Source organism: Morone saxatilis, unplaced genomic scaffold (genome assembly GCF_004916995.1).
Source record: "Morone saxatilis isolate NCDOM2014 unplaced genomic scaffold, NCSU_SB_2.0 Contig10, whole genome shotgun sequence".
Classification (NCBI taxonomy): domain Eukaryota; kingdom Metazoa; phylum Chordata; class Actinopteri; family Moronidae; genus Morone; species Morone saxatilis.
The window spans coordinates 9,212,339-9,222,972 of record NW_023339652.1 but is presented as its reverse complement, the minus strand read 5'-3'; the positions used below and the strand labels follow the sequence as shown (position 1 = coordinate 9,222,972).

Genomic DNA, 10,634 nt, shown 5'->3' with positions numbered 1-10,634 from the left:
ATATTTTACTATTTATTTTCACATCCGGTACACAACAATATGTTCGCATCTCATGTGGATAAGTGATGATGAAAGAATTCAGCAGCTCAGATTTAATGATTTATTAGCTTTCAGTGGTGGAGCATGTATTCGGTTTCTTTACTTATTGATAAAAGCAGTAATACCATATGGTAACATTAGCCTACTCCATTAGCTATCAGCAAAAGTCCTGCATTTAAAATGTTACTTTCATCAAAGTGCATATTATTAGCAAAATCAACTTTAGGTTTCAAAAGTAAAAAATGGCCCCTGTGACTGTTATACTGTTATATATTAGATAATTATTTATGATGGATTAATGTGTAAGTAGAATTTTACTGTTAGTTAGTTGAAGTGGAGCTGATTTATTTCCTCTTGGCTCATTTAATCTATAGCGATGTATAATTTTCACAAGATCACTGTATATTTTGTGTGTAATATCTTAATTTGTAAAGTAACTAAGTAGACACACTAAGGGTCCTAGATCAGGGACAGTGAGCTATGTGCATCAGTGGAAGCTGTATGGATTTGTATGGGTTAATAAAATGTCCCTCAAGTTGAGTCATTTTTATCCACAAGCCTGTATCACAATCAATAGATTTGATTTGTAACATTAAATGTATTATTAAATAATTCCTACTTGATTATATAAGTTACTCAGTCTCTTTTTAGTGTGATGCTTAAGCGTTCTTTCTGCATCCGTGCATTGGACTTATGGCATGTTGATACTTCTGAGTCTGTTTGATGAGTGAATGACCTACATACAGTAACTGAGTATGTGGCATATTTCATAGCTGGTCACCCAGGTCTCGTTCTCTGTCTGTGTCTCTCACACACAATTATCATCCTAAAGAAATCTTTCCAGCTAGACAATGACCAAAGACCAAAGACCAACACACACACACACACACACAGTGTCCCAGTTCCCAGGGCGCCAGTCAGTCAGACAGCTGAGGTAAAAATAGTCTGCTGGCTAAAGTTTCCCTTGAGAGAAGCGCTCCAGGAGCGGTGACCAGCGCTCCCTTCTGCAATGTGAAAACTTTAACTAGTGGCTTTTATGTATTTTATCATTGTAAAGAAAGACTTCCAATCATAACAAAACCCACTGCCCATGTGCAAGGCACTTGACACCCTAAACAAAACTCCATCAATGTGATCTGAGGAAACAGAAAGAAAGATCTGAGAAGCAATTTTTAAGAAACACTTAAAACACTTTTATTAAGCAGTGTAATACATATCGTGTATGATACATGCATGCAAGATAAGTGACTGATGAACAAGGTTATTGATACTTAAAAAATAGAAAAGTAGGTGTTCATTAATGTCAGCTATAAACTTGGAGCCCGGTGTTAAACCTGTTAGGCCTGTGACCAACAATTATTTTCATTATTGATTAATCTGCTGATTATTTTGTTGATTCATCGTCTGAACTATAAAATGTCAGAAACCTTAAAAAATTAAAAATTAACTAATTTAAGTTACTTGTTTTGTTCGACCAATGCTTCAGAACCAAGAAATATTTAGTTTGCTATAATATAAGCCTGAGAAAAATAGTTTCAACTTTACAACATATATAAGTGCCAGAGATGAAACTGAGTTCCTATGATGCCACTGTCCAACCTGCTGCTTGCTGAGAAACAGACCAGAACACTGGTTGAAAAATGGTTCCATCTCCTGGTCAGATACAGGTATTGCAATATGTATGTAAATATAGTATGTGACTTAACTACCTTCTTCTACCTTTATTCCCAATTTAAATTGAACCTCATCACCAACTGTACGGTAGATAGGAGGCAGGAGAGTACTCATATATATGAATTTACACTGAGCTTGGGCAAACCACAGGAGTGATTTCGAGCACGCTGTTAGAATCATGTTCAAGGACACCAAAAATAGGGTAGAGTTTGGGTCTGCTTAAATTAGCACCGGCCATAGAATAGAGAAAAGTTTTTAGTGCTGGCGCGGTCTCTGTGAAGGTACATCCTGAGTACGAGAAGATCAGAGTCCTGGCCTCTACGTCATAGAAGGAGACCTCTCCCTTCTCATAATCGACAAACACACCAACTGTATCAAGCCATTGCCTAAGGTTCATGTGCCCAGAGGGAGAAATATAGGCATGATATTCTTCTCTGAATTCGCAGGACAGTTTAAAAAATGTCCATGCTCCCTCTTCAGGGGTTAGAAAGAACGTTGTCTCCCTGTTAATGGACTCTTTAACCACTCCCAAGAGCCAGCATTTACTCCCACTGACCCGAACCTCATAGTAGAACCTGCCTGAGGAAAAACCATCTTTCCCAAGGACAAAGGGTTTATATTCAAATCTTCTCCTGAATAAAGTGGGAAAAGACAGCAGTCCATCGTTAAATCTCAGTTGTTTCCCATCCTCAGACACCTTGAGTCTGGAACTGGCTGTGTACGCGTCCAGAGTCACATCCACCGCATCACACTGCTGGATCATCATCAGCTTGTCCTGAGGCGGATTCCACACTTCTGTAATAAACTTATCTGTCATCGGGTTTTCAGCCGCATCAGCTTGTGTAGCTGCCTCACAGCCGTCAGACAGCCTGACCTCATGATTAAGCATCTCCATCTCATTACTGAGTGTCTTCTCCATCTGAGCCACAGCTTTTTTCACCATCCCCACATAACTCTGTCGACTGATGTCTGAGAGGTCTAGTGTAGATGGAGGGCTGGAGTGGGACAGAGGGTCGAATAGCTCCTCAGTGCGAGGAGGAGAGAGGAGAGCTGGACAGCTCTGCAGCAGGCGTAGGTGGTCCTCTGTTTGCAAAAGTTCCTTCATTTCGGATCTTCTCCTCCTCAGCTCAGCGAGTTCTTGCTCCAGCTGTGTCATGTGGTCTTCGACCTGCTTCTCTGCTGCTTTCTGCTTCCCCTGGATCAACTCAATCAGCTCAGCCTGGCTTCTTTGCAGAGAGACCACCAGAGCAGTGAAAGCCTCGACAATGTCTGCTATCTCTTTCTCTGACTCTTTCTTGCTCTTTTCAGCTGAGTATTTGATTTCCTTCATACTCCTGGATTTAGCGCTTTCCGTCATTTTTATCTCTGACATCGCATCAACCAGCCAGGCTTTCTTCTCTCTTAACGCGTGCTCTAATGGGACGACTTCATGGGTTGCATGATTGTCTTTCAAGCACATATAACAAACACACGTCTGGTCCCTGTGACAGAAAAGCTCAAACATCTTGTCATGCCTCTTACACACCCTGTCTTCCAGGTTTAACACAGGATCAATCAGCTGGTGCTTCTTAAGGTTTGTGACTCTCTGATGAGGCTCCAGATGAGACTGGCAGTACGAGGCCAAACACACCAGGCACGTCTTCTGGGCCTTGAGCTTTGGCCCGTGGCAGATGTCACAGGGCACCTCCCCTGGTTTGGCAAGGATGCCATCTTCAGCCGTCACCCTCATGCTGTTGAAGTGCTCCACCATATCTCTAAACCCTGTGTTGACCTGAAGCAGTGGTCTACTGAGGAACGTCTTCTTACAAAGGGGACACTGTATCAGGTCAGTGCTGGCCCAGTACCGTGTGATACAAGTCTTGCAGTAGTTGTGTCCACATGGAGTAGAGACAGGCTCAGAGAACACATCAAAACAGATTGAACACAGTAGCTGCTCTTCACATGGGAGGCTGCTGGCTGAGGCCATGTCTAGACAAGAGGAAAGGATGGAGGAATAGGATTTTTAAATGTATCATTGTAGATCAAGATTGTAAATGAAGTAGGAGGTTGGGTTTTTTCGGTGTTCAAAATTCTTATTGCATCTGTCCATTTGACCTTTTCTTGCTAATAGTATCCAACAGATTATAAAGGTCAGAGCATGAAAAATAGCATTAAATCCTGTTGTAGATATACTGTAGGTAGGATTCAATGTGCAGTTTTTGCACATTGTTTTTTAGTGTATGCCACTGAACTCTAACAAACCAGCAATGAGCTTCACTAGATGACTCACTTTTAGTTATTTATTTCTATTTTCTGTGGCATTTTATGACTTTATTCAAGAACTGACAGTAGAGAGTTGACATGAAATGAGGGCAGAGAGAGTCTGACCCATATATTAATCAGACATATGGGTATCGTATCGTATATATGTATATTGTAAACATGTGCAGTGTACACCGACCAACAACTACAGTAAAGACAGTGCACAATTAATGTTGTGCCCTCAAACATTTTGACCTACAATAACATCACAGTGAGTTAATCTTTCAAAGCTCACCATTTTCACTGATGAAAACAGTAACACAGCAAGAATTTCCTGTGGAAAATAACCAGCGGAAATGGCTGCAGTCAATTAGACCTAAATGGCATGACAACATAGAACGTCGGTGTGATGGTCTATAGTCTGTATAAGTAAGTACTGTATACTGTATTTATGCAACTTAATACTTCTACTTCTCAGAGGCAAATACTGTAGAGATACTGTAGATTTTAGAGCTATGTGGTTCTCATAGGACAGTGACACCACTAACAAATGATGGTCTTATAGAATATGATGTATTGCTGTAGATTAAACTATGCAACTATACATAAAGTAGTTCAAATTAGTTACTCCTTAAACATTTACAGCTGTACAATTTAACATATATATTACCATGATAATAGAACACTGACAGGGACCATTGTCCTGCATAATTGAGTGCTTTTGATGAAGTAGATTGTGGTGATAATATTTATATACTTTTACTTAAGTGAGGTTTTGTATGCACAGCTTTAGTTGGTGTTATACTGATACTTGTATTAAGGGATCTGGATACTTTTCCACCACAGTCTTTGGGAAGTAGCCATTGTGAGAATCTCAGGATGGATTATTACTCTTACAATGACATGCTGTCATTATTTACCCCTTAAAAAAACAACATTTGAGCTCTACAGCAATCATGTTTAAAACCGCGATAGCAATAAAATTAGAAATGTGTAATTAGCAGCCTGATTCAATAAAGGAAATACAGGAGATCCCCAATCTCAAACAGTTATTGGAACATTTTTCATCTGGACTCAGGCTGTTCTTTGAAGTTACATTTAAGCTCAAAGTATTTGCCAAGACATTTATATAGCCCCTACAACCTTCTCTAATTATATGGTAACAGGAAATGTCAGATCAGAAAAGGAATCAAAGCACTTGAACCTTACCTGCAGAGATGTTAGTCTTGTCTGTGGAAGTTAACGTTTGGGAAAAGTTTCCTTTTAGGCATGTAGTTTCATTTCCTGGGAATGACACTCTATCCCTCCCTCCTCTTCCCCTCCTCTCCCTGGAAAAAGTTACTAAAGCTGACTCTAGCAGCACTGCGCATTTCCCTCAGACACCATTTTTGGAACATTTTCTTTATTATTCTCTTTTTATTTTATTAGTCAGTTTTAATCATTAATCTTTTCAAAGTTTTCAAAAAAGTTTTCCTCCTAAAACAGCAACTTATACCTTATTGCACAAAACAGACAAAAACAAGCAAGTCATTACTCTTTATTACTATAGCCCATAGTGTTTTTATCTTATTTGTCCTACAATATGTTTCCTGTAAAGTCAGCCAACATCAGCAAGTTGCTCTAGAACTTGACCTCTGACCTTAATGTGATAGGGCAAGCAGCTTTGTCCTTATTACATAAAAAAGGTACCAAACATTCAGAATCATAACAAAAATATTTCATGCTTCTTCTTTTTTTAAATGTGTTTAAATTTGTTGGTGTTGTTTGCTGACGTGAGGAGCTATTAGATGAGGCTGATGTTGATGAGGGATGCTTTTATGATCCTGGCTTGTATTGGATACTAGATGTCACCATTACCTGATAAAAGCATGTAAAAGGAGGGCACTCGGGCCTTTCCAGGTCATATTATGCACTTGCTTCATATAATTAACTCAGAGAAAGTTTTTTTTAATTATAATTTTGAATATATAAAGTTATTTAATCATAAAATAAGCTTGTGTTAACATCTTAGACAGAACTGGTAAAACCAGATTGTTGTATAGCTATCAGTTGTTAAGGCAGAAGGTCCACTACATGTAAGCATATTATGAGATATGGTGAGTGTGTCTGTATGGTAGTGCAGTCTAAAGGTGTAATAAGCAGCAAAGGTGTGTATGTGTGTGGGCGTGTCAGTGAATGCGCATCATAAGCCATGGAAAGTGTCCAGTGCGCTGCATGCCGAATGTACTGATGAAGAAGTTGAGGACTGTGGTGATGAAGACTATGATGGTCGTTACGTTGTTCAGGTAGTCCAGACGTTTCTGCAGGGCGCCGTTATTCAGGTCCCGACGGCCTGTGACACACACACACACACACACAGAAAAACACACACACACAGTAGAGACAGAGAGGGTTCAAACTACACTTGATTCACTGAGAGAGACTTCTAGTTTGGCCAGAATGCTTTAAATTTTGATTCCTTTAAAATGAATGGACACAATGAAAGAGGCTGCTTTAATTCTCCCCTTCAAACGTTGACATCTTCACATGCATGGACACACTCACACACACTATCAGCCACTTCATTTCCACCCTACTTTGCATTCACTCCTCAGCAAAAAATACAATAAGCACAGCATAGGCTTCTGTTAAATCACTACATTTATTCTGGACGAGAAAGTATATTAGAGGGATGTCTCATTTATATTACCCTGTTTTTTGTCTGGTATTGAACCTCAGAATCTTTTTCTATATTCATTTTCATGTAAAGTGTAAAACAGTTTGAAATACACACAATGGAACATTTTTTTTGAACATTATTGCAGCAAATAAAACAATGCATATTTACACAGATATGCAGTTGGTTAAAGTGAAAATATTTTAGTTGGGTTACAGTATGAGTCATTTTTCGAAGCCTAAATAATAAATAAGATGTAATGCTTGAACATCTGTGAATTGTTTGTCTCAACTTTATAAAATGAATGTACGGGTGCGCATTCATTTTTAGCTTAAATTCTACTTTTAATCAATATGTCTAACTGTGTGTGTGGATGCAGTTGGTGTGTGCACGTGTGTAAATGTATCTGATATATGGGTACATGTGTGCTTTTGTGTGTGTGTGTCAGAAATGGAGTCGAGCCAGCAGCCAGCGGAAGAAGCCAGTCCTCTTGGATCCGAAGAAGCTGACGAAGAAGTTGATCACCGTGGTGAGGAAGATGACGCCTGTAGCGAGGTTGTTCAGGTAGTCGAGTCGTTTCTGATTGGACACCACGTTCAGGTCCCTGCGGGCTACATCACACACACACACAGACAGACACACAAACACACAATTTCAAACGTTTCAAACACATCCACCCACATGCACACGTACAGTTGATGCAGTCATGCTTACACTTACATACACTCACAATGACCACCCCATACAAATAGTAATGTACCCATACAAACAGCATGTACTTCAGTCACTCGCCCTCCAACCTAATTTGTATTTTAAAACTCCACATTAGAGATGCTGCCCTTCCACCAGTGGAATTTGGAAGTTTGGGCAATCTTCAGGTTCAAGCCAAGAACCCCCAGCTGTTCCAGTCCAACACTGAGAACATCTTGTAGACTGAAATAAATGTGGACATGGTGTCTGTTCTGTACTCTTCTGAAGTGACATTTTGAACTATTATGTGTGGTTTTACTGTCACAAAGCACACATTTTGAGCCTGGAGAGCTGGCACAAAAAAGCGGCAAACACACTTTTCCTTAAGGTGTTTTCAGACTGAAGCTGATATCAAGTGGCCAATTGTGGTTCAGCATCTCAAAGGAATGGTTCAAAATTTTGGGAAATACTATACACTTTCTTGCCAAGAGTTAAATGTGAAAATGTTTCCACTGTCATGTCTGTATAGTAAACATTAAGCTGGTTTCCAGTCTTTGTGCTAAGCTAATTGGCAGCTGGTGGTAGCTTTATGTATGTAAAGGTGTGTCATGCTAAGGTAATATGTAGCATTTTGTGCATGAACGTATGTGCAGGATTTCAAATGTCTGCACTTTGGCACCATCTGGTGGTAGTATCAAACATAGCAATGCATGCAGCTTTTCACCTGTTTTTACTTTAAACATGCAGGTTTATGCTCAGTTTTTGTGTATGAATGTACATACAGTGTGTGAATGTGCCTAATAGGGGGTGTTTCACAGAATGAAACGCTGAAACAGCCATCCCAGCAGCCAGCTGCGTTGTGTGCCGAAGGCGGCTTTAATGATGTTGACGATGAGGGTGACAAAGATGATGCCGGTGGTAAGATTGTTCAGGAAGTTTAACAACCGCTGATAAGAAGGGAAGAGGGTCAGCTCAAAGCGAGCTGCACACACGCACATACACACAGAACACACATCACACACAGACAACAAGAACACACACACACAGACAGAACACACACACACACACACACACACACCTAGTTGGTCCTTTGGCCCAGTCCATTCATACTGAATAAAATCATATAAAGACATCAGAGTACAGTAATACTGTAGTTGATTAGTACTTTAAGTAGAACAATAAGTCTGAACAAGTTCTGTGTGTGTGTGTGTGTGTGTGTGTGTTTACAGATTCTGTGTTGAATGTGTCAAAGTCTTTCCCTACTTTCCAAACAGATCCACACATGAGAGTCATTCCCTACATCAGTAAGTCAGAAATGCATCCTGGCAAAGAGGCCGGTGCGCTCCATCCCGAAGACGGTGATGAAGATGTTGGTGACGAAGATGAGGAAGATGATGATGGTTGTGGTGTTGTTCAGGCCGTCCAGGCGCTTCTGGTTGTTCTCTTCACTGACGTCTCGCCGGGCTGCAACAAGCACACACGTGTACACACACACACACACACACCAAAAATAACAAAAAAACAAAAAGGGGCAGGAAAGTATTCCACTATATATATTTACTTTTATAATCCTTTTATATTCATTCATTGTTTTGTTTTTTTAATGTTGCACATAATATATATGAGACAGTGACTGGACTTAAGTGCCTGCATGATAAATCGATGTGTCAGTGTATGTTAGTATGTTAATATGATTGGTTAAAAACATGGAGGATGGATGTCTGAAGGAGGTCGACTAACGCCTGCGATGTGATTGGCTCACCAATGATGATGATCAGGACTCCAGCCACTATCTGGAGAGCCAGGGAGAAAGAGATGAGGGTCAGGACAGCAATGTAGTACCTGAGGAGGAGAGGGGAAGAAGTTATGCAATATTTATTTATTTCCTTATTTAAATGTTGTTTGAGGTAACAGTAAATGTGATTATTTAGAAGCTTGAATTCTGATAAAACTCTATAATATTAGGAGTATGAGGGTAGAATGTTTGTTAATTCATTCATTGTTGCCCTCTCATGCAAACATGCTGTACCTGTATCCAGCTCCCTGTTCGATGACAGTCTTCATGTGTGTGATGTTAGCCAGGAACAGAGCGATGTCCAACATGCCCTCCGCTGCGGTCTTCTTAGTGGCATACAGGTTCATGTTCAGATTAGAGGCTGAACCTCCCTGAAGAAGAGTCAGATATAGATTTATAGTTAGCCCTTCCCTCCCTTTGCTTCAAGCTTTACCTCTGACTGACCAGGAGAGGGCAGCAATGACCAAGAATATCACCACAGGGTAGCACCAGGAAAAAAAAAACTGTCAGACGATATAATATATGTGTGTTCATTGTTTTCTTTATTTATTCTCACTACATAATGCAAGCCAGAAATGTGATTAATGAAAGAGTCACTGTCAAAGTCAACAAGATACTGATTCCATCTGACAGTGTGTTTAGCATCCAAAAGAGAACAAATCTAACTATTGTTTATAATTGATCATACATCACTGTAATTTTTTTTTTTTTCATCATACAAATTGTAGTGTCACTCCACTGTATTCCAGGAGGGATGAAAGAAGTGTTTCTTTTATTTTGGCTTTTCGAAAACATTAAATTCCAAATGTTTCCCTCGGTTCATTTATCATGAGAGCTCTAACTGCAGCTCATTTTCCAGGGGTTGGAAGTAGTTGTTTTTAGAATGATAAAGAGTCGCACTTTGTTGCACACGAGAGATTTTCCCAAATTGACTGTGTGTGTGTGTGTGTGTGTACGCATGTGCATGTGCTCCACAAGACAATCCTTTGATAGAGAAGCAGGAAATAACAGGTGAATAGAAAGGACAGAATTGTTTTTTGTGTGCATAGCCAAGATAAGAAGAAAATCTTTAATATAATTATTTAACTAATAGCACATGTCAGGGACTAACATTTTTTTGATTTTATTATTTTTCTGCTATAGTGCATGGACTGCAGATTCACATATTGGATAACTTAATAACACTGGGCTATAGATTAAGGTATTCTGTCCACAAATGGATCATTTTGCCGGAGGCTGTGTCATTGCAGTCTGAATAAGTGCTGTCTGTTTTTCTTTAGGCTGCACAGAAACTGAGATGTGTTTAAGGAAGACATTGATCACATATATGAAGTCAGTCATGTGCACACTGGGGACACATTGTGCTTTATGACCTCACTCATCTGTAATGTGTTTCAATGCTCCAAAACAAACAGAATGTCAACACTGTACATGTACAGTAATTGTTTAACACTGCAGCCTTTTCTGTGTGTGTGTGCTGCCTCTGTTTTTATAGGATAGGCCTACTGTGTTAAAGCACCAGAACCGGAGCCTGGCGGG

The 10,634-nt window shown here is 39.8% G+C and overlaps 2 protein-coding genes across 3 annotated transcripts in view; both read right to left on the bottom strand.

Annotated features, from left to right (window-relative positions):
* Nucleotides 1–1,208: 1,208 nt before the first annotated feature.
* Nucleotides 1,209–5,228, bottom strand: LOC118336394 (E3 ubiquitin-protein ligase TRIM21-like). The gene is made up of 2 exons (XM_035673034.1): nucleotides 5,164–5,228; nucleotides 1,209–3,681 (listed from the first exon to the last, which is right to left on the bottom strand). The coding sequence occupies exon 2, from the start codon at nucleotides 3,677–3,679 to the stop codon at nucleotides 1,838–1,840; it is 1,842 nt and encodes a 613-aa protein (XP_035528927.1). The 5' UTR covers nucleotides 3,680–3,681; nucleotides 5,164–5,228; the 3' UTR covers nucleotides 1,209–1,837.
* A 184-nt stretch (nucleotides 5,229–5,412) lies between these two features.
* The window catches only part of LOC118336597 (ninjurin-2-like), a 29,261-nt gene continuing 24,039 nt past the window's right edge, over nucleotides 5,413–10,634 (bottom strand). Inside the window, exons 2-4 of one of the 2 annotated variants that reach the window (XM_035673273.1) lie at nucleotides 9,330–9,466; nucleotides 9,063–9,142; nucleotides 5,413–6,286 (exon numbers count right to left, since the gene is read on the bottom strand). In XM_035673273.1, coding sequence (XP_035529166.1) covers nucleotides 6,123–6,286; nucleotides 9,063–9,142; nucleotides 9,330–9,466 — 381 coding nt within the window. In that variant the 3' untranslated portion in view covers nucleotides 5,413–6,122. Of the gene's footprint in view, nucleotides 6,287–6,604; nucleotides 7,222–9,062; nucleotides 9,143–9,329; nucleotides 9,467–10,634 lie in introns of those variants that run through there. The other variant, XM_035673270.1, reaches the window with a different exon arrangement.